Source organism: Cavia porcellus, unplaced genomic scaffold, assembly GCF_034190915.1.
Source record: "Cavia porcellus strain 051 isolate PalLab524CR breed Dunkin Hartley unplaced genomic scaffold, mCavPor4.1 scaffold_37, whole genome shotgun sequence".
NCBI lineage: Eukaryota > Metazoa > Chordata > Mammalia > Rodentia > Caviidae > Cavia > Cavia porcellus.
The window spans coordinates 9,305,780-9,333,474 of record NW_026947520.1 but is presented as its reverse complement, the minus strand read 5'-3'; the positions used below and the strand labels follow the sequence as shown (position 1 = coordinate 9,333,474).

Here is a 27,695-nt window from a genome sequence, read left to right as displayed (position 1 = left end):
TCAAATAGATATGTACATTTATCATTTGAGTAGATGGATGGATGGAGAGATCATAGTTATGATAGATTAGATAGATAGATAGATAGACCATTTGAGTAGGTATATGGATGGATAGATGGATGGATGGATGGATGGATGGATGGATGGAGAGATCAAGACAAATGTGATAGGTAGGTAGATAGACAGATAGATAGATGGACTGATCATTTTAGTAGGTATATGGATGGATGGATGGAGAAATCATAGATACATACATACATTGATCATTTGAGTGGATGGATGGATGGATGGATGGATGGAGAGATCAAGACAAATGTGATAGGTAGGTAGATAGACAGATTGATCATTTGATTAGGTATATGGATGGATGGATAGATGGATGGATGGATGGATAGATGGATGGATAGAGAAATCATAAGTAGATACATACATTGATCATTTGAGTGGATGGATGGATGGTGAGATCAAGACATGTGATAGATAGATCACTCAATCACTTGTGTAGGTGGATAGATGGATGGATGGATGGACGGTTGGATGGATACGTACATACATAGATCATTTAAGTGGGTGGGATGACTTGATTGATGGAGAAATCATAGATGTGATAATGATAAATGAATATATAGCAGACAGATGGAATGATGGATAGACAAAGGAATAATTAGAGAAGGACGATAATGAGATAATCATCATAGATAGGAGAGATTATGGTGATAGAAGGATAAGATAAACAGATCACAGATAGATGAACTAAATTATATGCACATACAGAGACAGAAAGAAGCATGGATGGATGGATGGATGGATGGATAGATGGGTCGATGGATAGGCTAAACAGAACACAGATGACATAAATCATACACAGACAACAAGATGCTTATACAGAGTTTCCAAATGTACACACTTTGTTGTTGATAAAAGATTTTCATTCTACTTTTAGAAAGTATAATGATATGTACTCAGATTTTTGTCACTGTGCCAAACACTTGAAGTAATCAGGTTAATAAGAGAGAAGATTTATTTGGCTCACAATTTCAGAAGTTTCAGTGCATAGTTGGTTAGCCCCATGGTCTTGATCCTGTGGTGGTCTATCATGGTGGGAGGACATGGTAAAGCAAAATCGCTTACCTCATGGCAAGAAGAAGAGAGTAAGAGGAAAAGGCTAGGTCCCACAATGTCTTTCAAGTCCATTTTGTGCCCCCTCACTTCCTATGACCTCACTTCCTGTGACCTCTTTTCCTGTGATCTCACTTCCTGTCCCACCTCCCAACAGTGAAAAGCTGAGAAACAACTTTAACACATAAACTATAGCCAATTTTGTCATAATTTGTCTAAGGACATGTCTCCAAAAGAAAATAGAAAAGACAGAAAGAAAATCTACTTGTGTGTTTCTACAGAATTTTGTGCCTATTAAAGTGGACTAAGTGATTTTACACTAAAGCTTTTGCTTGCTTTGGTTTTCTTCATTATCTTTTGGGGCAGTGCAAAGCTGGTTTTCTTTTCTTCTAGCATTACGTGGCTAATAAGTTGCTGTTTGTGGGATAAAATGTGAAATCCTATGGGGAGCTATGGGTGGAAAACCTGGGTCATAAAATAGTTGGCTAGAACATGTTTTCTGGGATGTGGATTTAGAAGGTTGCCTTCCATCTAGGGCATTTACTGGAACTAAAGGTCTCATCCATCTGTGTCCTCAGGGAAGTGGCACCTTGGGATAAACTGTTACAACACAACTGACTTTTGCCACCACCCTTTACGCCATGGCTTCGATTACTTCTATGGGTTTCCTATGACCAACTTGCGGGACTGCAAACCCGGGTCAGGCACAGTCTTCTCCGAAGCGTACTGGTGGCTGGTGTTCTTCCCGCTGCAGATCCTAGGGGTCACTGTGTTCACGTTGGCCGTGCTCCACTTCCTGAGGCTGATCCATGTGCCCATCTGGGTCTTCATCGCCCTCCTCCTCCTGGTGGGCCTGATCGTCTCCCCGTTCCTGTGTTTCCTTCACTATTTCCGGCCCTTTAACTGCTTCCTGATGCGGAACTATGAGATCAGGCAACAGCCCATGTCCTTTGAAAACCTCACTCAGAGGATGACGCTGGAAGCCACCAGGTTCATACGAAGGTGGGTGTCCCCTTTTCTGCTCAGGATACTCTTTGGCTTTTCAAAATGAGATGACAAGATATTAGCAATGGTTGCTATAGTGCCTATTGTTATCTTCAAAATAGTAGCTGAGATGACCAGACACAGGCATGCAAGATTGATCGAAAAAGGAGAAGTGCTCACTATTCCCTTTCAATGAACTAACAGAAGGAGTATACGATTATCTTAGCTGTGTGTGTGTGTGTATTTCCTTTCCTTTTCTCCTTTCTCCCATCACAGTTCTTTCCTTGTGAGCAGTTTCTTTCCTTTCCACACTATCTGATGTACCTTTGGGATCTTACTGTTTTAGTTTTTTCCAATAGGGAGACAATATGATATTTACCCTTCTGAGTCTGATTTATTTCAGACTTAGGAGCCTGATTTCTCATCCCATCCATTTACCTATAAGAGCCTCGAGTTTATCTTTCTTTATAACCAAGTAGTATTCCATTGTATAGCAACACCACATCTGTTTTATCTATTCCTCAGTTGATAGACATTTGGGTTGTTTCCCAGATTTAGCTGTTACTAATTGTGGTGCTATAAACATGGGTGCACATATATCACTGTGGTGTGATGTTTTCATTTCTTCTGGGAAAATTCCCAGAAGAGAAATAGCTGAATCAAAAGAAACCCTCAATCCTAGGTGTTTGAAGAATCTCCACACTGATTGCAAAACTCTACAGTCCAACCAGCAAGGGAGAAGGGTTCCTTTTTTCCCACAGCCCCATCAGCATTTGTTACTGGATGATTGTTTTGATCATAGCCATTCTATGGGGTGAGAAAAATCTTAGTGTTGTTTTGTTTTGTATTTCTCAGAGAGTTCACGCACAAAAACCAAATTCCACAGGAAATACTTCAAAGAATCAGCAACTGGGATCTCATATTATTAAAAAGTTTTTGTACCTCGAAAGGGATCACCAACAGAGTGAAAAGAAAACCCACGAGTTGGGGAAAAGTTTTAACCAACTGTCCCTCAGATGGACTTCTATCTAGAACATATAAAAATTAAAATAATTGAGGACCCCCCCCCTGTTCAAAGACCCAATCCAAAAATGGGTGTCTGCGATGAATACACACTTCTGAGATGAAGAAAGACAAATTGAAAATAAATATGTGCATTCATCTCAGATGCCCATTTTTGGATTGGATCTTTGAATTTTAAAGGTCTGATTTTTAAAAATTCTTTATATGTTTTAGACAGAAGTCCTTTGTCTGAGCACAAAGTTCACTAAGATTGTTTCCCAGTTTGTAGGTTTTCTTTTCACTATGCTAGAGATTTCTTTTGACGTGCAGAGACTTTTTAATAAGAGGCGATCTCAGTTGTTGATTCTGGGAAGTATTCCCCATGTGGTTTGAGTCCTGTTCATGAATTCTCTACCTACCCTTGTGTCTTCAAGGTATCTACCCAATTTGTCTTCTAATACATTTAGTGTTTCTGTTTTAATATTCAGATCTTTGACCCATTTAGATTTTAATTTAGTTGGCTAGTTGGTTCTGAATGCCATGTAATACTTTCATTCTCTTGAATGGTTTTACACTATATTTTTATGTTTGATACCAGAGTGTATGAAGGTATACTCAAATATTTCAAGGAAAGAGACACTATGGTAGCTACTGTTATGTTGGATTGTCTTGTGGTGAAATATAGTATGTTGCTTAAATTGTTCCGTTCTGACCTGTGTTGTTATGTCCTCTTTTATATTAATCTTTTTTAAAAAGAAAATAAATATATGAAAAGCAAGCTCTTAATAAATGAATCTTGCTTGTTCCCAAGCGAGGTGGAAAAACTGTATGATTACTGTCATGCAACTGCTCTTTCCATACTGCATAGGTGTCTCTCACCAGACTGGCTGCTGTAGTGATGCAGGGAATGACAGGGAACACATTTAAAGAAATTGTGATGCTATGAGGCTCTGATTCAAGTAGTTTTGCCTGTACCTCATGTCCTGTACTTCTGAGGCAATTCCATGGAAAATATCTGCTACCCACAGGGTCCTGTGTCACCCTGGTCATTAATCCTCAGTATGGCAAACTGGTACAGAAAAATAGTGGCATTTATTAAGTCTCAGAGATTGTGCTTGGAGTATAAGTAACGTAGAAAGATCCAGAATATTTTAGGCTAATGTTTGAGCCAAAAAATTGTGTGAGTGAACTGGGCTAAGTGGATTATTTCTCTGGTGTCTTTAAATAGCTTTTGATCATAGTTCTGAAGGTTGAATTTAGCAAATGGAATACCTGCCAATGGAAAAATAGACAAAGTTGTGAGTTATATGAACAGGTACCTATAGTATATTATAGAATCCATAGAGACTTCTTAGTTTTCTGTTACTGTAATAAAACACCCAGAAAAGTCAACATAGAGAAAAAAGGAAAGGCTGATTTCCACTCATAGTTACTAAGGTTTCAGTCTGTGGTTGGTTCAGTCCATGGCTGTGGATATGTTTTGAGGCTGAAGCATCATGGCAGAAGGGTGTGGTGGATGAAAGCTGCTCACCTCACGGCAGCCAAGAAGCAGAGAGGTAGAAAATCACAGAAGAAGGGAAATGAGACAAAACGCACCTTTCAAAACCATGTCCCTAGTGGCTTGCTTCATCCAATCAGCCCCCTCTCTTACTAAGTCCGTTACGCTGCGAACTCATTAATGGGTAAATCATTGACAAAGTTGGAGCCCTCACTGATGCATCTGGAAATTTACTAATTTTCTGGGCATTTCCCAAGCCAGTCATACTGATAATCAAGATGAGGCTAAAGAAACAGAATTGAATAGGTAGACTGTTGGGGCTATATAGGAATAATTGCTATTCAAAAGAAGCAAATGGTCACATATTTTTTATTTTTTTCTATTTGTAACTTAGGAGAGAGTACTTTGAGGAGAAATGCAGACTCAAGGGAATGTGTCAGCACATGGAAGGACCTGGGCTCCGTGCCCCACTCCACAAAATTAAAGAGAAATAGAAATTTTACCTGAAAACTAGACCTCTGGTCTTTACAGCAACTTTTTGGAAGATTTGAGAGATACTTGCATAATATAGAGATGATAAGAGACACAGAACTCGTCATGTTGATGAGAATTAAATTGCGTGATGCCAAAGTGTGAAGCCAAGCAATGAAAGTTCTTATGATGGAAGTGTGTGCTAAGAGACAGAAATCCAGAGTGAAAGTAGAAGCTAAGCATTTTAAGGTGTGTGAGTGCTAATTAGTTATGGGCTGGTGAGAAAGGTGGAGCATGGCTCACTCCAGAAGTAACATTGTCACTTCCTGGTGTGGAAGTCTCTGTGTTCCCTCATCAATATCTTGTGTGCATAAAGAGTCTTCTCTCCAAAACCAACAGTGTTTAGCAAGTCCCTCAACCATTATTTTTGTAGTTACAAGAGTCTGGAGAAGGAATCTGTTCATGATAGTACAGGTATGATATGGTATCTTTAACATCACTGGTTTTGCAATTGAGTATTGAGTCTATTTTGTATACCTTTGTTACAAATTATTTGGTATAGGAGTAAGGTATACATGCTCATTAGTTGGGTGTCTGCTGTGGTTTGAATATTGTCGGTACCTTCCTTAGGTCAGCATGGTAGACTTGGTGCACAGGATGACAGTGTCAAGGTGATGATGGGACACAGTCACAAGTAATTAGGTCACGAGGTGGCATTAATTTACTGGACACACCTGGATGTCTGTATATTATTGTCCACCTCCAGCAACCTCTCAGAAACAGGCAGTGTATAAATTAATACCTGTTATACAAAAATGATGTTCTGAGACAACTCTTATGGTACTGTGTTATGTTTTGGCAGAAATGATTTAGTCGTATGAACATATTGTGAGGCATTCAATAGTCTCCTTGGGAGGACTTTGAGAGGTAACCAAAAAATTTTATTGCTTTCAAGCCTGATCGGAGTAGTGATTATATAGAGTTTTCTATCATTTTCTCCTAGAACCAGAGATTTAAGATATTGTAGCCACACTGTAGTTGGAGGCTATGACTATTGAGTTAAAATGAGTGTTTTCCCCCAAATAGATGATTCTCAGTGTAAAGAGCAATGATCCACACTGGAGCAATGTATAATAAGTACGAGTGAACATAGTAGCATTTGTGCACCATCATGCTAATCATGAAAAGCTTCTTACTTGCATTGTCTGAAAATAAGGTTACAGACAACAAGGCAAAAGCCATTCTTAGATAAAAGTGTCTTCCTGTATTGTCTGAATTATCCACGTGATCGCATATAGTATCCAGGAGGCAGACATTACCTTCCTAGATTGTAGAAGAATCATTACAAGGAACAAGAGAGGAGAAAGAGTCCAAGGTGTAGCAGGCAGGAAGCACTGACAATTAAGGAAAAAGAAAACAAATTTAATAGTGTGTAACCAATCAGTGAGGTAATCCAATACTACATACCCGTGATCTGGTCACCTCTCCAAAGCCCCACCTCTGCGTGTATGAAGCTTTGGGAGGACATCTAGATATAAGCCATAACAGTTAGCAAAATCAGCACGAAAGCTCTGCATCCAGAATTGTTCACATGAAACAGGTATCTTATTGAGGCATATTATCATTTAAGAGGTGCATATGTCACAGGGAGTGAGGAAAATGGTTTAAGTTCTGGTTTGGAAAATCTGCATCCTTCCCTACAAAGTGTGGCTGGAATGACTGATCGTGGAGAGTTTCTTCCTGACGTGCTAGCTAGAGACGTTAAGCTATGAACGGCAGGGGAGGTAAACTAAATGTTTCATTGGTTTGTGATTCTAGCAATCGCGATCCACTTAGTCAGCTCTGGTTCGTAACTGGAATAACAAATGTACATTTCCAGGCGGAGGAAAGTGATGCCTTTAGCAGAGGTAACCATCCACTCCCTCATCCTCATTAACACCTTCAGTGGTAGATTCATGTTGCAAAAATGCTTCTATTAATAGAGAGCTGGGTAATTAGCTCCCTATGTGTTATCCTCTGTATGGTCACTGAGGAGACGAGTCTTGCCTAATGTTCTTTAATTAGTAAGAAATCCATGTTACTTTTAGAGGGAGGCTCAAATTACATATTTCTTAGAGATTTCTTATCCTACTTCCTCATATGTGCTGATTCTGTCTTTTCATGATTGTTTTGGTCTTTTGCTTTCTCTGTTTTTCAGTGCGACCTGAAACAGATCCAACTTAGATACCCAGGGCAAATGATATTGGCATGCACACATTTGAGTGGCTCATGGAGGGTTACCAGTTGGGCATGAGGCACTATGGATATATACATGCTTATAGGTGTCTTCAAAACCAGCCCCTCCCTGTGTCTACTCCATAACAACTCCTATTATGGCTGATAAATTGTGTCAACTTGAGCAGTTTAGAAGTTTAACTAAGAGTCTCAGCAGGGAGCTGGGGATCCTTACTTTGTAAACATCCTCAACCTGTGCAAAAGGAGGGCACAGAGATATTATGAGTGCTACAGCTGCCCTGGGGGGTCAGGGGTAGAGGTGGTCTGTATACAATATAAGGTAGGAAAAGAGCATGTTTGTATCCCCTTTTTGCTCTGGTTCTTTTGCTGACTGCCACCTTGAAAGTGTTGCCCCAGTGCCATGCCACCCTGCCTTGGAGGCAGCTGATTTTGGACTGAAACTTCCACAAACAGTGAGGTAACTAAACCTTTCCTTCCTTCATTTTGGGTGTCAGGTATTTTGTCCCAGCAACTAGAGAAAAGTAACCAAGACAACTCTCCAAGACTGGTGTATAGACATCTTACATCGGAAAACTTTGAGCTTGACAACCTTTGGTCAACATTCAGTACCCTCTTCAAGAGCAAGGTTCTATATCCAGTGCTTTGACCCCACCACAAAATGAGACAGCTTTTTGTAGTGACATAATCATGTTCTCAAACCAGATCTGTCTTGCCCATCTCGCTGTATGCAGATCACTGAAATGATGAATTCTTCCACAGAGGAAAAGTTTAAGCATGAGGCAGACTGGAGAGCACAGCTCAGATTCCCCTCCCCGAGGATACGGCTAAAAATATTTAAGGCTGAGTTCAGGACCAGCCTGGGCTGCACAGGGAGATTCTGTCTCAAAAAGAAGCAGAACAAAACATGTTCGTGCGGTAAAAACAGCATGGTCTGAGATGTGGAAAAGTGAGATAATTAACGCAGGGTTAGTTCAACTTCACAGTTCTTCATAGGGAAAGATTGAAAAATGGTGATTTTTGCATGATCTAATAACAAAGTTTTCAGCCCTCCAGAGTCAGAAGTTTCCTCCAGGTTTCTAAAAATCAGTTTAGGTACCTGCTACCATTGTGGTCTGCTTGCTAGAGATGTTCTTTGAAACAAACCTGGGGAGAGTCTAACAACATTGCTTGGCTACCTAACGGATTATGACAGGTGATTCTTCACAATTCAACTGAAAGCAAGTAACTAAAAGCAAACGAAGTGGGTTAAAACTAGAAGAATTATTAAAGTTTCCACTCTCTTTCAATGCTCATAGGGGTTGTGCATTCCCAATCTGAAAATTTGAAATCTGAAACATTTGCAGATCTGAAATGTTTGGGCCCTGCTATAATGACCGACATGGAAAATTCCACCTTTAGTGGAATTTTAGTTTTGTACAAAATTATTTAAAATGTTACCTAAAACTACCAATAAGCTCTTAGGATGGAATGTACATAATGTTATGTTTGGTTTTGGATCTCCTCCCAAGATACCTCTTGGTGAATGTGCAAATATTTCAGGATCAGATATCCGAAGCGCTTGTGGTCACAAGCATTATTTGGATGAGTGATGTTTAACTTGCATTAGCCACGGTGTCATTAATATTGCCGTTGCCATGGTAACAGAGAACACGCTTCACCTTCTAAAAGGAAAATAGAACTTGGTGATGGTGGGGGAAGGTGACAGGGTGATTTTATTCATAAACAGTATTTTCTTCAGTCCCAGTCATAACTGGGTTGACAGAAGGTGTCACACCAATGGGTATGATGGAATTCATGTTTTATGTCATGTTGCCTACAGAAATGAACCTTGGTTATTCTGCTCTGTGAAAAGCCCAAAATGTTGGCCCTTTTCCTCTATAAATTCAAAGAAAACAGGGTTTTGGTTTGAGAAAACATTTAAAGAAATCATGTGTCTTTTTCCCTGAGAATGAACACACCCTGGGTCAGAGAGGCAAATCACCAAGAAATGAGATGATTTTAAACGCACCTAGATGATATGTATCAGTTATATCAGTTATGGCATTAATCAATTTATAGGAAATGTGCCATGAATACCCTTTCCTCTGGCCTCAATTTATGTAATTTACATCAACTAATTCAATATGTGAGCGAGGGAGCGTTTTGATTTGGGGTCATTAGAAGATCAATAAATGTTTATACTTTTCAGCTAAGCTGTATGAAGGATGGTGCTAGTTTTTCTTCAGTGTGTCCTTTAGCAGAGTGTCTGTGGATAATAAAATCTGAAATTTGGAGATGGCACGGAGGTCTGTTTTTAATCTCATGTCCTCCCTAAGATCTCTTCCTTCTCACTTTAAGGAGCCTTGCTTCCTGACTTCCCCCAGAAGGAAAGGCACTACGACATCACAATCACAGGGGGACTAGCCGTACTCATAATAAGGGCTACTGTTAGTATTAGGAGGAGTGATTATGCCTCTTGTGGTACCGTTTTCCAAGCTTTGCAGTTTGGTGGTAAATGATCTTTTCTACAGACATCACTTGTTTAATCACAGTTCCCCAAAATCTACGACAGCTGATCAACGTGTCATCCAGAAGTATAACCTTTGATCCTGTTGGATGGCTGTCACAGTTCAGCAGAGGCAGACTCAGTGAAATGCATTGCCATCTGAGCGTGCCACTCTTTCACCTGACTGCGTGCTTGTTAGTTGGCATGAGAGGTCACTGGTGATTGGACACTGTGTGTCTTTTGAATGAAAGCAGCTTGGAAGTGTGTCATTGAGTGTGGGTAAGGCAGAAAGAAATAGGGGTGATTACTGATTGTCTTTCATAGGAGGAAAAGTCAATCAGGTTAAAGGTTAAAGATTTAAAAGGCAACAGGCTCGATATGTACACACATACTTAGAGGAGTTGAAGGCTGGGTGGTCGCTCTGTGGTAGAGCTCTGTGGTAGACCTACCTTCCTCATGATCAAGGGCATGCTTAGGTTCCCCAAGATCATAAAAATTAAAAGTAAAAAAGATGAGAGAGGGAGAGAGAGAGAGAGAGAGAGGACTTTAAATCCTTAAGAAGTGTTGTGGAAGCATCACATTGACCAATAACAGGAGAAAACACTGCATTTGTTTCTAACCTTCCCGAACCCACAAGCTATTTATCTAAGAAGGGAGAATGTTTTTACTAAGTCTGTCATTCCACACTGAGCCGACAGCAATTGAGTACGTCTTCCCTTGATGTTCTGGAAAAACTGAGTCCAAGATCCCCCGCACATACTAAGCCCTGTATTAAAAATGGCGTAGTATTTGTGTACAACTTACATACAATCTCACAAGTACTTCCAATCATCTCAAAATAACTTAACCATACGAGTGTATATGAATGCCTGAGAACTGCTTATTATAGGCTACTTCTTAGGTCAGAATGGCAAGGGAAGAGAAAAGTATGCAGGATGTTCTGTACAGGTGCAGTTATGTGTCCAGTAGTTTTAAACTTCTTTACTTATAATTACTATGTATTTGCATTCCATAATGGATACACTCATTGTAGGGGTTTGGTTCATGGATACGGACATATCTTAGTGCTTTTTGCATCCCTCCTCTCCTCCTCTCCTCTCTTCCCCTTCTGTCTCCTGGTCCCTTTCCCATTTATGAAAGATCCAGTTTTTGAGCTGAGGTTCCTTGCACCTAGGCATAGGAAGTACTACCTGTGGAGATAGAGAACTGGGAGTGTACAGGGCTGCAGAGGTGTTCCCCTCTGCCACACGGGATCCATAGCATGCCACAACTGGGACATGAATAAAGGTGCCCAGCCTTTCCCCAGGAGGTGAGTCTGCCACTGTATGTGTCTGCAAATCGTGCATGTGATGCGATCAGACACTTACACCTTATGGGAAATGCTTGCAAATGCCAGTGCCTCGTGTGAGCCTCTGGAATTGACCTGTCTCTCAGAACCAGTTCTGACCTCTGCAAGATGAGTCCCTGTGTCTTGGAACTCAGCTTCTGCAGCTGTATGGAGTGGTAATTAAGACAGCTTGGACTAATTACAGATACCTTTGCCCGAACTGTGGGTTCCTCCCTTCCTTTTTTTTTCCAGTGTGTGGACATCGAATACATGTGAAATGCAAAACAAAAACAAACAAAGCAAGAGCTCTGATGGCTTAGCCATTTTCCAAGTGCTGCCTTTATAGAACGCAAATCCTTTCCTTCTGAGATGCAGGTGTGCTGCTGGTGACACTGCAAGCTGCCTTCTGGTTGTTTAACGCACGGACCCCAAGCTAGTGGTCGCTGAAGGTTCCATGCTTCTGCACCGGTTGCAGTACATTTTCAGGAGTTGTTCCCTGCAAGGGTGCTGTATCTTCACCCAAGAGAGATCTGGCAGGCACTCCCCGGGTGCCAATGGGATGACCAGTATTCATGACTCCTGGGCATCGATCTCATGCACCATGGACTTTATTTCTATCTCTGTAAACTTGGTCTTCTTGGTAGCATATTTTTTTTTTTTTGCAAAACAGTTTCCTATTTCCTTTTTTGTCTAAAACTTAATGATTCCCCTTTGACATGCAGAGCACAGATGCATAAAGTGCTGGCGTCTGTTATCTGCTTCACACAGAAAGGATGTGCTCTGCTTTCTGGAGATGTGACGCAAAAATGGTCCCATGAATGATCCCTTTGAGTAACCACACAAGAATGCCTGCCCTTTTCCCTAAAGGGTCCTCCTGGATTCTCACAAGTCCTCTGGTCACACCAGTCGTGTTGATGGCTGCCTTTCTCCTTCAACCCTTTTTTTTTTCCCTCTAGTTTTTTAAAGTTTTAGACATGGGAGCTGCTGCCTGTAATCAGAGCATTCCAACTGCCATTGGACTGGAGCCCAGTGCCAGAAGTTCCGAACAAGGCTGTGAATGATTCTTCTTCCACAGCCATTCCAGTATTTTTAGCCACACCCATGCGCGGTGTTTGAAAGATGGGCTTTTACACTCCCTCGTCTATTTCTCTGCACTAGAAATCCAGAAATAAATGGCAGGAGAGACCAGTGTGAAATTGCAATGAAACTGTACCCCTGTGTGGCGTGATCTGTTTCAGAAGGAGCATAAAGAGGATTTGTTTGTTTGGGGAAACAGAAGTCGGTTGGAAGCACCGGAATTTGCTTCTTTGGGAGGAGAGGAAGTTTTTGTGAATGAGTTTGTCTGATGACCAGCAGAGCCCTTGGCACAGCTTTCTCTCTTCTAATTTTCTTAGTGCTGAAGTAGTGACAATATTCTTTCATTTAGTGCTGTTAGTTTTAAAAAGGCAGCTATCTGACGAGGTACACACATGTCATCCCAGCACTAATCAGAGGCTGAGACAGGAGGATTGCAAGTTGGAACCCAGTATGTGCAGTTTGACCAACTTCACGAGACGCTGTCTCATAGTATTTTTGCAAACATCTAGGGATGTAGCTCAGTGCAAAAGCCTTGAGCTCAATCCCTGTTACTACAAGTAAAAATTTTTAAAAATTGTCTTCAGAAGCAGAAACAATAAAACACAAACATAGCTAGCCATGACTTGCTTATTTGATGCTCTTGTTTCCACAGAACAAGAAATGCTGGGCTTAGTGTTTGGTGCCTATGTCATGTTTGAAAGGACTGGGAGCTCGTAAATGCAAAACCAATCTAAGGGAGCGGGTAGTCCCAGTAAATGTGAGGTATTGAGATATTCTGTGGGCAGCAATAGGATAGTTTCATTGCTAGGAAATTGCATGTACACTCAGGAAAGTATACATCCTTTTACTTTTTCAGGGTTAAATTAGAGGTATGATAAGTAATCTTAAATTGGAAATGTTTTCAGTTATCCTGAGGAGTTACCTGATCTGATATATATGAAAGCAAAATGACCTCAGTTGATGACATGATTTCTCTAATGGGTGGAAAAGGTATTGAATGCAGGAGATGATCCTTTCACAATGACAAGAGATGTAGATGTTGGATGCAGTCACCCCTACACTAGGAAGCCACTTTGGCATGAACCGTGATATGTAGTTAAGCTCCTGCTGGTCTCTGGGCTGCCAGGCAGGGCTGCAAGAGCTGAGAAAGCTGATGCAATGTTTCATCTTAGCATAGAGATGTACTTAATTTATAGCTCTCGCCCTGGACCATTGCCATGCTGGTGGCACTGGGAATACAGTCATATAGAGGAAATGACCAGTGCATGGTCCAGTGTGGTACACAGCTCATAAACATTTCTTGGATAGTGGAAAAGTAGCTCTATTAGAAATTACATCCATCTGTCCATCCATCCATCCATCCATCCATCCATTCATCCACCCATCTATCCATCCATCCATCCATACACCTATTCACATATCCATCCATCTACCCATCCATCCATTCATGCATCCATCCACCCATACATTCATCCATCCACCCATCCATCCATTCACCCTTCCATCCATCCATCCATCCATCCATCCATCCACCCATCCACCCATCCACCCACCCATCCATCCATCCATGCATCCATCCACCCATACATTCATCCATCCACCCATCCATCCATTCACCCTTCCATCCATCCATCCATCCATCCATCCACCCATCCACCCATCCACCCACCCATCCATCCATCCATGCATCCATCCACCCATACATTCATCCATCCACCCATCCATCCATTCACCCTTCCATCCATCCTTGCATCCATCCACCCATCCATCCATATATTCATTCATCCACGCATCCATCCATCCATCCACTCACGCATCCTCCCATCCACCCACCCATCCACCTCTTCTTCACTTGGCAATGTTGTTGAGCACCTTCTACAACCCATGCCTGGAACAGGTCTTAGGAATTCAATTGAAAATTAAAGCCCCCTAACACTTAGCCCTCTTACAGCTGCCTGGGCAGAGAGAAAATGCCTCTTAGACATGAAAGAGCTGATTTATGGAAAGATGTGTGCCAGGCAGAGGAAGAATTAAGCATTTGGCAGAATGAAGATCCGGTCCTGGGCCTAGACCTGTAAATGTGCTGCTGATGTTAGGAAGTAGTAAATGTGTCGCATTGCAGCATGAAACGTGTGAATGAGTGCTGACATTGGGGTGGGGTTTGTCAGAATGCTGTGCTACGGTTTAGGACTAATGTGCCACCCCAAAGCCTCTTGAGTTTGTAGGTGGGGCTTTTGGAAATTGATTGGATCGTGGGTCACTCCACAAATTGGTGGATTCACCCATTGATGAGGTTGTGGCTGACAGTGCCATGGAGCTGGGCTTGAATGGAAGAGGTGGGACCTTGGGTTATGACCTGGAAGGGCGTATTCTTGTCCTTGGCTCCTCTGTTTCTCTCTGTCTCTGCCTCTATCTCTCTCTGTCTATCTGTCTTTCTCTGTCTCTCTCTTTTGGTCTCTATCTCTGTCTCTCTGTCTCTGTCTCTCTCAGTCTCTGTTTCTCTTTTGTCTCTCTCTGTTTTTGTCTATGTGTCTCTGTCTATCTCTGTATCTCTCTGTGTCTCTCTTTCTGTCTCTCTCTGTGTATCTCTCTGTGTCTCTCTCTGTATTTGTCTCCTGTGTCTCTGTCTCCCTCTCTATCTCTGTCTCTCACGTTCTCTGTCTCTCTTTTGGTCTTTCTCTCTGTCTCTCTCTTTGCCCCTGTCTGTCTCTGTGTCTTTGTCTGTCTCTCTGTCTCTATTTCTCTTTGTCTCTGTCTCTATTTATCTCTGTCTCTCTGTCTGTCTCTCTCTGTCACTCTATGTGTGTCTCTCTCTCTGCATCCTAGCTGCCATGGGGGTAAGCATCTGTCCTTTGCCATTTGCTTCCATTGTGATGTTTGTGCCTTGGAGCCCACAGAGCAGAGCACGGAATAAATTTCTGCAAACCTCTGAGTCAAGTTAACCCTCTACTCCTCATGCTGTCGGTGTCAGGTATCATGTAGCAGCAAGTAGAAAGCTGACCATTGCACTGTGTGTGATGACACAGGAGACCTGGAGGATGGGAGTGGATCCACATTGGGAGTGGAGCCAAGAGCCGGCCAGGATCAGAGTGAGAGCAGGAGGGTCTGGCCATGGGGAAGGGGCTGGCGTGGGGTTTCCTGTGTGCATCTCCAGGAGCTGCCAGTGCTCGCTCTGGGAAACACACAGGCATCCTGTGCCCCAGTAAGTCACTTCATATAGATTTACTCTGCTACAAAGAAAGATCCCGCATCAGCCGCTTAAGCCTCAGTATTTTGAGAGTTTTCACAGCACATCATGCATGATCGGCATGGCAGGTAGAAGCTTTTTATTGCACTGACCTCTCATTTTTTTTTCTTGTCGTTTCTGCAGGAATACTGAGAGACCCTTCCTCCTTTTCGTGTCCTATCTCCAAGTGCACACAGCCCTCTTCTCTTCCAAGGACTTTGCCAGCAAAAGTCGCCATGGCATTTATGGGGACGCCGTGGAGGAGATGGACTGGAGTATAGGTAGGTGTGATGCCCGCGATTTCCTAGAAAGTGGCCGCCTTCCACCCCCTCTTTAAGAACTTCTCCCTGGCTTCCTGAAGTCTTTCTAGGCAATGAGTGTATTAACGTTTGCTTTTTTGAAAGTGGTAACCAGAGAAACGGGAATCCAGAGAGGTAAACAGAATGCAGAGAGCATCCTGCATCGTGTGTGCATCCGTCGTTGCCATGGTGACCTTGTGGTTCTGGCATGGGCTGGTCCATGTGTGATCCTAGACACGAGTGGGGAAAGGAACCAGGGAGGCTGAGGCAGGAGGATCTCAAGTTTGAGGCCACCCCAGGCCATTTAGTCCCTTAACAAGAACCTGTCTCCGAATAAAGATAATGAAATGAAATAAAAGAGGGCTGGGGCAGAGTTCAATGAAAACTTCCTGGGTTTAACCTCCTGCACCCCCCTTCCCCAGATGCTTTTCATACCTTCCTGAGATCATTACTGTATTTCCATTTGTTTTGCACAACTAAATATCTCAAGTCCGAGGGTAAAAGTCAGGGGCTTTGTGCATGCTAGGCAAGCCTTCTATCAGACAGCGATATTCCTAGTTTGTATGTTTTTAAAAGAGTCTTGCTCAATTAACCTTGTCGGTCATGATCTTGAGATCCTCCTGCCTCGGCCTCCCAAGTAGCTGACATTATAGGTGTAGACCCCCGTGGCTGGCTGTACTGTGTTGTGTTCTCTTCTAAATCAGGGAGCACTCACCATTGTAAGAGATAAGATCAGACCCTACTTGGAGCTCCTACCTCTTGTTTATCTGTCTCTCTGGGAACTCCTCTGGTGACAGATTTAACCCCTGGTCTTTTGTCTGTCATCTTGACATGAAGAATTCAGAATGAGCTGGTTCCAGCCTTCTGCTCCAGCCGTGCACAATGCCCTAAGATCCCAAGAGTGAGCACAAAAGATGAGCGCTAAGCAGGAAAAAAAAAAAAAAAAGCAGAGCTCTCTCTGTCAGAGTCTGTAAAAAATCTGCCCAGCACTCTGAGCTGTTTCTCACACTGGCTTCCTTGTGATTTACCTTTCTAAAATCTCGTGTGGAAATCGGCCTACATTATCCACACCTTGGTGGCGTGATCAGAAGCGCATTTGATCCTGTGAGTCAGCAGGATGTCGCGTCTCTGAAGTGAGCGACAGATTTTCACGTGTCATTGAGCTGTGGATAGCAGTGACGTTGTGCTTACTAACTTTTATTTAATTATCAGAGCACATAGACCTGCTCTCACGCATTCAGAAGTTTATCTCGCAGTGTTGTGCTGCCACTGGTTTGCCCTCTGGGATATTTGGAGAGTATTTTTCAGTCTTTGAGATCTATGTGGGACCCAGATGTTATATTTATGTGAATTTGTACGTGACCGCCCTTCCTTCCTTCTGCCCTCCATCCATTAAGGCTTCCCTTTTATCCTTCTCTTCCCTTTCCTTTTCTTTATTTTCCTTTCCTTTTCTTGTTTTGCCTGGCCTTCCCTTCCCTTCCCTCCCCTCCGTCCCCTCCCCTCCCCTTCCCTTCCTCTCCCCTCCCCTCCCTTCTCTTCATTTCCCTTCCCTTTCCCTAAAGATAAAATCCTTTCCCCAAGCCATTCCATTAATTTCACTGGAAAGTTTTGCTGTTTTATAAACCCCATTCATCTGAGTGTTTTCAGTAGCATTAGTTGATTTGATTTGACTTTTTCCAAACACCTTTCGTGATTAGCAACAAAAAGCGGACTATAGCATCCCGAGTTATCTTCCAGTAACATAAACCTGGGATCAGCCATGGTTCCATAAAAACAAACCTTCTCCATGCCAAAGGAAACCAGACAGAAGCAGTAGCTACAGAGGGTCCTTCTCAGTTATTCAGTGTTTTCTTTCAAAAAGATTTTTTCTCCATTTTTAAACGACTTCCTATAGTTATAGAAACTAGTGAGTTTCATACTGGTGGATTTCCACGTATATCAAACACACTGGGATCCTCTTCTACCACCACGCCTCCCTTCTTAAGGTCCAAGCCTCTTATCTTTTTCTGTGTTCCCTTGCTCTTCTTTTTATTTTTTTTTAAATATTTTATTTAAAAGAAAAAAGAGGGGAAAAAAAGCAGAACAAAACAAAACAGTGTAAGGGTACAAGTAATTCAGAACTACAGAAAAGCAAAAAAACAAAAAAACAGTATGCTATCACCAGTTAATAGATTACTCGCTATCATCTTAGAAACCGTGTTTCAGGTCACAGGATCAGAGCACACAAAGCGAACATTCAAACAGTGAGACTGCAGTCAGTTGTGTTCAGTAATCCAATCCAAAATATTAATATGGTCTTCTATGTAACACACCTAAACACCCTTGCTGTTGTATCCTTCAGGGCACTTTTCTTTCCCTCTCTTTGTTACAACAAAATTTACACATTTGGGGCTTTATTGCTCCCTTAGATCTTATTACTTTTTTTTTGTAAGAGAATAAAATCAAGCATGATAAAACAAAGCTGTCAGTCAAAACCAAGGATAGACATAGCACATGATGTAAAACAGAGTACAAGGTTATCAACAATGGTTACCATAATGCCTCTTGTATCCTTAAGAAGAATTGTCTATCTCTTTAGGTATTATAAAGTTAAACATAATGTGTCAGGGCCCTGCAATGAGAACCTTCCCCGGGTGGGTTTCCCTGTGCCTGGCAAAGCCTATTCCAACACACTCCTGGCATTTGTGGCTTTATTCTGTGACATGTGGTCACCTTACGTGGAGTTGTTTGCTAGCTGAAGGAAGGCTGACTTCACAAAGAGCTCCTGTTGCAAATGGGACCTGTGTCTAAAACCTTAGGGCTGCGATCGGCTTGCAGACTAGCAGAGAGGTGAGCATGTTTTCAGGGGTCGTGGTGTCTGGCCCTGGGGGCTACATGAGTGACCTCGCTTTTGGGCCCCACGGTCCACATAGCAGGAAGTCATCTTACCAAGCCCATGCTACAGGGGAGGCTCAGTGTGGTCCACCTGCGTCCAGTCCTGGCTCCATAATGCATGAGCAAGCAGGTGTTAAATGGAGACCCACAGCATGAAATCCACATCACCCTTGTCCTCCTCTTCCCACAGCATCAAGGAGGCTGGTCAGTAGCCTTATGTGGTCAACAACGAACTCCTGGGAAAGAGCCAGTTCCTTCATGAATCATGGCCACTGCATACCTGCTGCATGCTTAATGCTTCTTGGGGTTCTGGATAGAGTGAGGAGAAGGTTGTTGGCTGTGGGAAACATAGCAGCCACAAAAGGGATGTAATATTGTCCCAGAAGATGTTAGAAAACTCAGGGCAGGAAGTGAGCAGTGGTCTAGGGTGGAGCCAGATAGCATTCATGAGCAGCTTTGAAAGAAACAGGCCAAACGGTTGCTTCCAGGGTAGGGAGTGGGGAGGGGGTCCCCTTGATTCTCAGCCCATGCACCAGTCGGCTCATGGGAAGGGTGAACTGGCTTCCTGTTGTATTCCTCCCAGACCCAGCATGGCTTCTGCCGACTCACGGAAGGAGGACAGGCTTATATTGTTTGATTGACTTTGCAGACCTAAGGCTGATAGTCTGAGCCTCTCTTGGGAGGATGACAGTATGCAATATAACAAATATGGGGCATTCCCTTCTGTCTTGTTTTTGAAATCCAATAGTGTTCTCGCCATGTAGCTTTGTTCTGATTTATTGTCTTGTTTTATTTCACTTTGTTTTGATTGGTTTTACTCTGTTTCATTTTATTGGATTTTACCACGATGGTATGGACAAGTATTGTGAAGATAACACAAGCCATCCTGTAGTCATGGCCGACTTATGATTGGCCTGTTGGGAAGTTCCGGTGTGACTTTCACTGTTTTTCTTTGATTGGATTTATTCTGTTAGTCTTTATTCTCTTTAAAATACAAAATTTAAAGTTTAAAAGAGAGAGAAAGAAACAGAAGGAAAGGAAAGAAACAAAGAGAAAAGGAAAGAAAAGAAAAGAAAGGAAGGAAGGGGAAAGAGAAGGGGAAGGGAAGGGAAGGGAAGGGAAGGGAAGGGAAGGGAAGAGAAGAGAAGAAACGAAGGGGAGAAGCAGGTGACCACACACTGCTTCCTCCTCAGGGCAATGGCCCAAACACATGCGCTGTGGGGTCCCTGGAATCCTAGCAGAGTCAGGGCTGGCTTTTATCACGAAATCTGATTTTCCGATCCTGCTTCATTTGGAAGCAGCTGAGAACTGGGAGGAAATGAATGCAAAATGGCCACATTTTCCAAGGTGCACCCGGCACTCTTGGGGTGTGTCGTTCTGGCCGCAGGGGACAGGGCATGACACCGGCCACGGGCCTGTCTGAGTGGCCACAAGGGTTGCAGGAAGCAAGTGAGCAAAGCATGCAAGGTGTAGAGGTCTTTCCGGTGCTTTCTCCTGGGCAACCTGTGGCACCCCAACCCCTAGTGCCTGAGGTGGAATTTGCACACAATCCGTGTTCCTCTCCAGCCCCGTTGGTGTTAATAGAGCCTTGAAGGGCACTCAGACATCAGAGCTTGCTCAGGATTAGACCAGCAAGCTCTATGTTCTCAGGCAGAGAAATGCAAGTAGAGATTTAAAAAGTAAACACAAAAACAAAGATGCACATCTACCCCTGCTGGGGATTGGATCCAGTGGTATTTATGAGATTCTCCCCTTCAAATAAGAACAAGGAGTCTTTCCCTTTAGGTGGGAAGGAAATGTTAAGAAGCAGCCTTAAGCTGAGGAGCATCCAGGAATCTTCCTGCATTTGGTGTTGAGTAGCTCAGGTCCGCAGTGCAGCCCCGTACAAAGGCTGGCTCAGTTTCTCCGCTTTGATTCTGCTCTCCTGTCTGGCTGCCCCCTCATAACATCTGGTCGGAGCCAACTTCTCTGGGTGCAGAATCAATAAAGGACTAAAGTAAGGGATGCTCTTGTGAAAGAAGAGCTGGGAGATGGGATGGGCTCAACTCCTGTCGTGCCTGATACTAGATTAAAAGCGTGCATCTCAGCAGGGCTGGCGTGTCTACGCACACAGCCTAGCTTGGGGAATGGAGAAAACCTTGAAGGAACTCATTCACAAGAGATCAGTACAGTGACAAGACCATAGAAACCCCCAAAATGTACAACACGTGGTGAACAAATTTGGTGACTGTTTCCGTTTTTTTGTTTTTGAGCTCTTTTTAAAATTTTGTTTTAAAAAGCAAAACAGAAAAGAAGGATAGAAATGATATGAATTTCAAAAAAAGTAGGGGGTTAACACTTATTAATGTATTGCATGTTACCTTAAAAGTAGTGTGCAGGTTATAATATGTAGGCCCAGAAGTAATCGATCAAACAGTGACGGCACGAGCTGTTCTTTTTGCGGAACTGAGACAGATTAGCAGTATAGTTTTCTATCTAGCACACATATGCGTACATACATCTAGACTGTTTACCAACATAAGTATAATTGTTTCCTTTCTCTCTTTTCTGCTCTCACCTATGCTAGTTGTTCTGTCCTTTTGAGCACTTTCTTTCCCCTTCGTTATGACAATACCTATTGTACATTTTGGATCTTAATACTCTTTCAGTTTTTCAATATTATTATTATTTATTTTTTACACTAGCTGTCATTTGTTCATTTTTTATGCTTTGATTTTGTAATTTGAACAGTTACTTCTAAGATAACCATGGGTAATATATTAACTAGTGATGATTTCTTACTGTCAATTTTTTAAAATATTCTGTATCATCTCTACCCTTTTTTCTGGTTTGCTTTTTTATTTTTTTAATTATTTATTTTTTACCAGTATTATTTTTTTTTTTTACAAAAAGATTAAGATAAAAGACAACATAACAAAACAGGTCAGAACAGAACAATTTAAGCAACATAGTGTTTCACCACAAGACAACCCGACACAACAGTAGCTACCGTAGTGTCTCTTTCCTTGAAATATTTGACTATACATTCATATACTGTAATATCAAACATAACGAGACAGTGTAAAACTATTCAAGAGAATGAAAGTATTACAGGGTATTCAGAACCAACTAACAGAAACTGAACAATGGTTACTATATCATCTCCTTGTCCATAAAAATTTTGTTTATACTATCACATATAATAAAATCCAATAAGATACAACATGATAAAACTGATCAAGATAGAAGAACAGAAGCTTGGTGGAACTTCAAAACAAGATGATATTAAATCAGCACTAGCTATTATAATGTCTTATTTTCTTCAGAATAGCTGTTCATACCATCACAGACAATAAAACCAAACAACCCAGAATAAAACCATTCCAAATGATGAATGGAAACATTATAAGGCTTCAAAGCAATGTAATGGGGAATCATGATTACCACATACTTTTATGTACTCTTACCATTTCTTACACTAGGGAAAATATTCGGTATTTATACATGTGAGTTTGATTTATTTCACTTGTGAGTATGGTCTCAAGCTGTGCCCATTTATTAGTAAATATCTCAATGTGATCCTTCTTTATAGCTGAGTAGTACTCCATTGTTGTAAAAATACCACAACTTTTTTATCCATTCCTCAGTTGATGGACACTTAGTTATTTCCAAGATCTGGTGATTACAAATTGTGCTGCTATAAACATAGGTGCATATATATCACTGTGGTATGATGCTTTCAGTTCTTTTGGGAATATGCCTAGCAGTGTAATAGCTGGAACAAAGGGGACTTCCAATCCCAGCTTTTTGAGAAATCTCCAGACTGACCTCCACAGTGGTTGCACGGCCATCCGACCCTGAACGCATCTGATCCCATCTGTTTCGCTTTCTTAAAAAAATAAATAAACAAGAACCTCGTGTATACCCAATGGGTTACAGGTGAAATTAAAGAAGAAATTAAACCCTATCCATTTTTTAAAAAAAATATGATCCAGTAAAAGACACAAGTACGGGAATTTCCCTCAAATTCTCACATCTGACACATTTATCTCGTTGTCCTTGCCACTTTCCGAGCCGATTCTAGAAGTCCTCTTTCCTGAGTGTCTCTGCCTGTCATGTGCTCAAAATAATGCTGGACACTGAGGTAGAGGGCTGGCCCCCAGTAAAGCGGACTCTCGAAGGCGTGATGGCATGTCATTCTCATTATTCTCTCCATCTGGCACCATGGGACTCGTGGCTGTTCCCCAAAGTCATAGTGATCCCTCAAGGAAGCATTTTAGATCCATTCAGGATCTCTCTTGGAGGCAGCCACGACAGCACAGCAAAAGACCCTCAGGAAAGAGGATTCCAGAGTGGCTGTGAAAAGTGGCCGTGATGATGGAGTGAGTGTGTTGGAAGCCAGGAGGATGATTCTGAGAGGGATTCATGACAAGGTGTCTTTTATAGCAACAAATGTCTTTAAAATTTTACATATTTCCATTATATTTCGACCACACCCTTTACTGCTGAATTCTAACTGGGGCTTAACGTCTTGGACGTGGTTCTGCTGGATGATCCGCTCCAAAATGAAACCTTTTTCAGGACGGTCTGATGAGAGTAGCTGTGGAACGTAGCATTCCCAGTGCAGCGAATCACCTCTCCGTCTTCTGCCATATTGCTTTGGTTTAGTTTATGGAGAAAACATCCACTTCCATGACACGAGAGCCCAGATTGATAGTATGTGCTCAATAAGTGATTTCTAAAGGTGAAGTCCTGGGGCACGGATGTTTGATGTTTATAAGAACTCACTAGGAACACAGTCGTGAATGAGGCTGGTATGTATGGTAGATGATGGCCCAGTCGTGTGGGGGATTAGGTCACTCTCAGAAATTATTTCAGGCAGCTGCACATCTTGTGACCCACCATTTGTCCCCCTCTCCATCCAGGCTAAAAGCTTAAAAGTGAACCTGCATGTCTCTCTTCTTTGCAAGCAGGAGGGACCTTAAAAATCAGTATCCTCTCTCCTTTGGCATTGCGTTGTTTGACCCAGAATGTCGAAGCACAAGAAGGCTGTGGATTTCCTGTGGGGTTTGGTGCACGGCTTCTCTGACTTGAATTTCTTAAACATGCTTATTTTCGATCACTGAGACCTTTTCCAAAATATGAAAATAACCTGTTCATTTCCAGTTCCTCCTGAGCACAGAATATGTGGGAGAAGGGTCTAAGGGAAGATCCCCCCAGGAAAGCTGCAGGAGCAGCTAGAAACAAAGACAGGACAGACTCAGAGAAGTAGGGGTTGACTGGAATTCAGCGCCCAAAGTCCTTCAGGGCAGAAGGAAAACCAAAGAGAACTCCAGAGTCAACAGGAGGAGGAGACAGAGATGGACAGGAAGGCAGCTTCTACCTTTGTTAGGTTTCCAGTGGATTCCATGGTGAGTGATATTTGAGGAGTTGGGGGTCATTAAGATGGGGGAGTACTTGGTGTGAAGGGATAGTTTATTTGACTATGTCTGAGCTTAGCTTGGCTTGGAGAACTTAAATGAAGTGTTGCAATCAGTCGTGTATCTTTTTTTTTTTAAATTTTATTTAAGGAGAAAAGAAAAAAAAACAGTGAAAGGGTACAAGTTATACAGATTTACAGAAGAAAAAAATGAACAGTAGGAAATCACTAGTTAATGGATTACATATTGCCATCTTAGAAATAATCGTTCAAGTCACAAAATTAAAGCTTGTAGAGTGGACATTCCAACAATGATACTGCAAACAGTTCTGTTCAATGATCCAATAAAACTCTGTGATAGCATTTTCTATCTTATACACTTAAATATACATGCAGTTATATAGTTTAGAGCACTTTCTTTTCCTCTCTTTTGTACAATGATTATTACACATTTTGGGTTTCATTGCTCCCACGGTTCTTATTGCTTTTTTGGAAGAGAGTAAAACCAAATGTGACATAACAGAACAGAATCGGTCAAGTCAAAAGGGTGGACATAATAGATAATATAAAAACACAATACAAGGTGATCAACAATGGTTACCATAATGCCTCCCACTATCTCTAATAATTGCCTATATCATTAGTTATAATACAATTGAACTTAATCTACTGCCTTCTCTGGCTATGATTAAATGGCACAGGTTCATTTATCAGGAAGGAAGGTTTATTTATGACTCATTACATAAAAATCTGGGAATTTGGACCCGGGGCGGGTGCAGCTGGAGAGTTCCTTCTTGCTTGAACGGACTCTTTGCACTGTCTGAAGATACTGTAGAACATCTCATGGTGACAAGACCTCCCAATTCAGGTCTCTCTCCTTGTTTTGTTTTAATTGCTTTTCTCATTGCTAGGACAAAATTCCCAAAATCCACTAAAAAAAATAGAAGGAGGAAATGTTTACTGGAGCTCACCATTTGCAGAAGTTTCAATCCCTAGTTGATTGGCTGCAAGATGAGGCTGCATGGCAAGCCAGCATTGAAGAGAAGAAACAGTCCACCACAGGACTGGCAGGAGACAGGAAGCCTCCATCCAGCTCTAAGCCTGCTGGTTGGTGCCGCCCATATCCAGGGTGAGGCGTCCATTATCCAGTCCCATAACGATGCCACATCTATTTCGTTATCACACAGCTTCGAATCACCCAGCTCTGAAAAGCTTCCCCTGTGAGTGCATAAGGCTTGGGGGAACATCTGGATACAAACCATAACATAAGCCATAGTCCCACTTGGTCAGGACCCTATGCCTACACCTGTACTGAACCTTCTTTACATCCCAAAGGTCCCCCTTGTACCCAATAGAGTGAGGCTTAGTGTCCCCCCCCCCAATAATATCCTACCTTTGGATTAAATTTCAGTTCGAGTTTGAGCTGTGATATCCAAACCTACGTGGAATTATGTGACTTTTAGCTCAATACTAGGCAAGAAGTGTAATAACCAAAATGCTCAGTGATTCTTGTTTTCCCAGGGGGAGGGTCTTCCAAGATGACAGGACAGAAGACATGGAGTGAACACCATCACCCAGAATGTGAACGGTGTGGTCGATGGCGGAGAGGGCGCTGGTGTATTAGGAGGAGACGGATTAGAGATCTGGAGGAAATGCCAAATATCAATGTAGTGGCATGCCTGTGAAGATGACGGGCAGGACCTGAGTTCCTGGCAGTCACAAGGTCAAAGAACAGGGAAGCCATTGTGTTTCAGGGAAGTTGTCCTGTGAGCGTTGCTGTTCAGAGTGTTGGCGGTGGTGGGGTGAACTCTCAAAGGTGCTTTTTCTTCCTCTTTTTGGATTCTGGAGATTGAATCCAGGGCTTAGCACTGAGTGTGACCACAGTCATTTATTTTTTCAAGACAAGGTCTTATTAAATTGTGCAGCTGTCTAAGCTGGCTTTGAATTTGTAACCCTCCCTCCCCAACCTCCCAGTGTGCTGGGATTCCTGGGTGCTTTTAATTTTACTTGGTTGTAATATGAACTCTGCAGAGCTTCAGCTAACATAGATAAAGAAAGGCGGGTGGTACCAGCTCCAACCCAGAGTTGTGGAACAGAACAGGAAGTCCAGAAAAATTAAGCTCATGGAAATATAAAGGTGGCATTTCAAGGTGGATGGCTAAGGACAGATCAGGCCTTCGGGACAGAGTGCGGATTAAGCTGGTAGGGGGTGGGCCTTGGAGGCGAGAGTGAGCTATGTTAGATCGGACATGGCAATCAGTATTTTCGTTTTAGCACACAAGCTGTATTTAAATACTCAACTTACGTGTTTCATTTCTAAACCCTAAGGCTTGTAGGACAGAGCAGTTAGAATTCAAGTGGAGCAGCAAAGTGGACTTTATTTGCATTACTGGTGCTTTTCTCCATGGGAAATTCCTTCAGGAGTTGTCAAAAGTCTGTGTATGTGTGTCCGTGGAATAATTCTGTACTGAATTTCTTTTCTACTCTATCCTTCAGTCATATTCTTAAAAAATGAGTTTGTGGGTGGCGCACATCTGTAATCTCAGCACTCAGGAAGCTGAAGCAGGAGAATCATTTGTAAATTCGAGACCAGCCTGGGCTACACAGTGAGCTCAAGGCCAGCCTGAACTGCATGCAGAGACCCCGTCTCAAAAGACAAAAAAGAAAAAAAATAGTTTGTGTGATCTACTTAACTCAATAATTTAAGTGTCATGTGCATTTCCCAAAGTGGAAACTGCTGTTTACTTTTTTCTAACAGTTTTTACTTTGGGGAATTCACAGTTTTGTGCTGTCATTATTTGACTGTTTGATCATGTTTTGATCCTAGATCTTGTAGCATGAACAAATACTTCTAAGATAAAAAAAAAATGCAATATTAACTAGTGTTGGTTTCCTACTAGATTTTTTAAAAAATTACGTATCATTTCTAAATTTTTTTTTTAAAAAAGAGGACTTGTTTTTAGCCTATCTAGACTATCAAATCTTGTTATAGACTTGAAATAGCAGCTTATCTCAGCCTCGGATGAAATGGGACCTCTCATCCTATCACTTTTTGTTGGTTTTGTTTTGTTTTTTGGTACCAGAGGTTGAACTCAAAACCTTGCACTTACCAGGCAAGCAGTTGAGCCACTGAGCTTAATCACTGGATCCTCCTTTCACTTTATATACCTTTATTACTAAGATAATCATGGAATCGACCTGCAGACAAACAGGGGCTTCCCAAAGACTTTTGCCAGGGCTGATCTTCTTGAGCAAGTTTCCTATGTAAGCGGGAAAAGTGTCACATAATAGTTCCCGTTGAAGACCATAGTTCAGCTGATTGCAAGATGTAGAATGAGCCTTTGCAAGTTCAGGAAGGTGTCTAGAAGGTGGTGAACATTGTATACGTAAAGCAATGACTGATACAGAACCGCGTATGCAAGATTCTTTTTTTTCTATGAATGTCAAATAGGTCTGCTAAAGAGATAGTATAAAAATAGAACAGAGCCGGGATACAGCTAAGCATCATAGTGCCTGCCTGGCAAGCACAACATGTCCTGAGTTTGATTTCCATTAAAAAATTATCAGAAACAACAGCTACAGGGTAAACTTCAGGAAATAAGTCGTGGTATGCTGTTTGGGAGTTTCCTGTGTGCTTTAAATTTTAGTTTCCTCAAATAGCACATATGCATCATTATTCCTGGAATATTGTTTGATCTAA

At 42.0% G+C, this 27,695-nt stretch overlaps 1 protein-coding gene across 5 annotated transcripts in view; it reads left to right on the top strand.

The window, feature by feature from the left end:
- LOC100717716 (steryl-sulfatase-like) overlaps nucleotides 1-27,695 on the top strand; it is a 188,675-nt gene that overhangs the window by 101,087 nt on the left and 59,893 nt on the right. For all 5 annotated transcript variants that reach the window (XM_063243266.1, XM_013145438.3, XM_013145436.3 and 2 more), the window contains 2 exons: nucleotides 1,698-2,121; nucleotides 15,569-15,705. In XM_063243266.1, coding sequence (XP_063099336.1) covers nucleotides 1,698-2,121; nucleotides 15,569-15,705 — 561 coding nt within the window. The remainder of the gene's footprint in view (nucleotides 1-1,697; nucleotides 2,122-15,568; nucleotides 15,706-27,695) is intronic.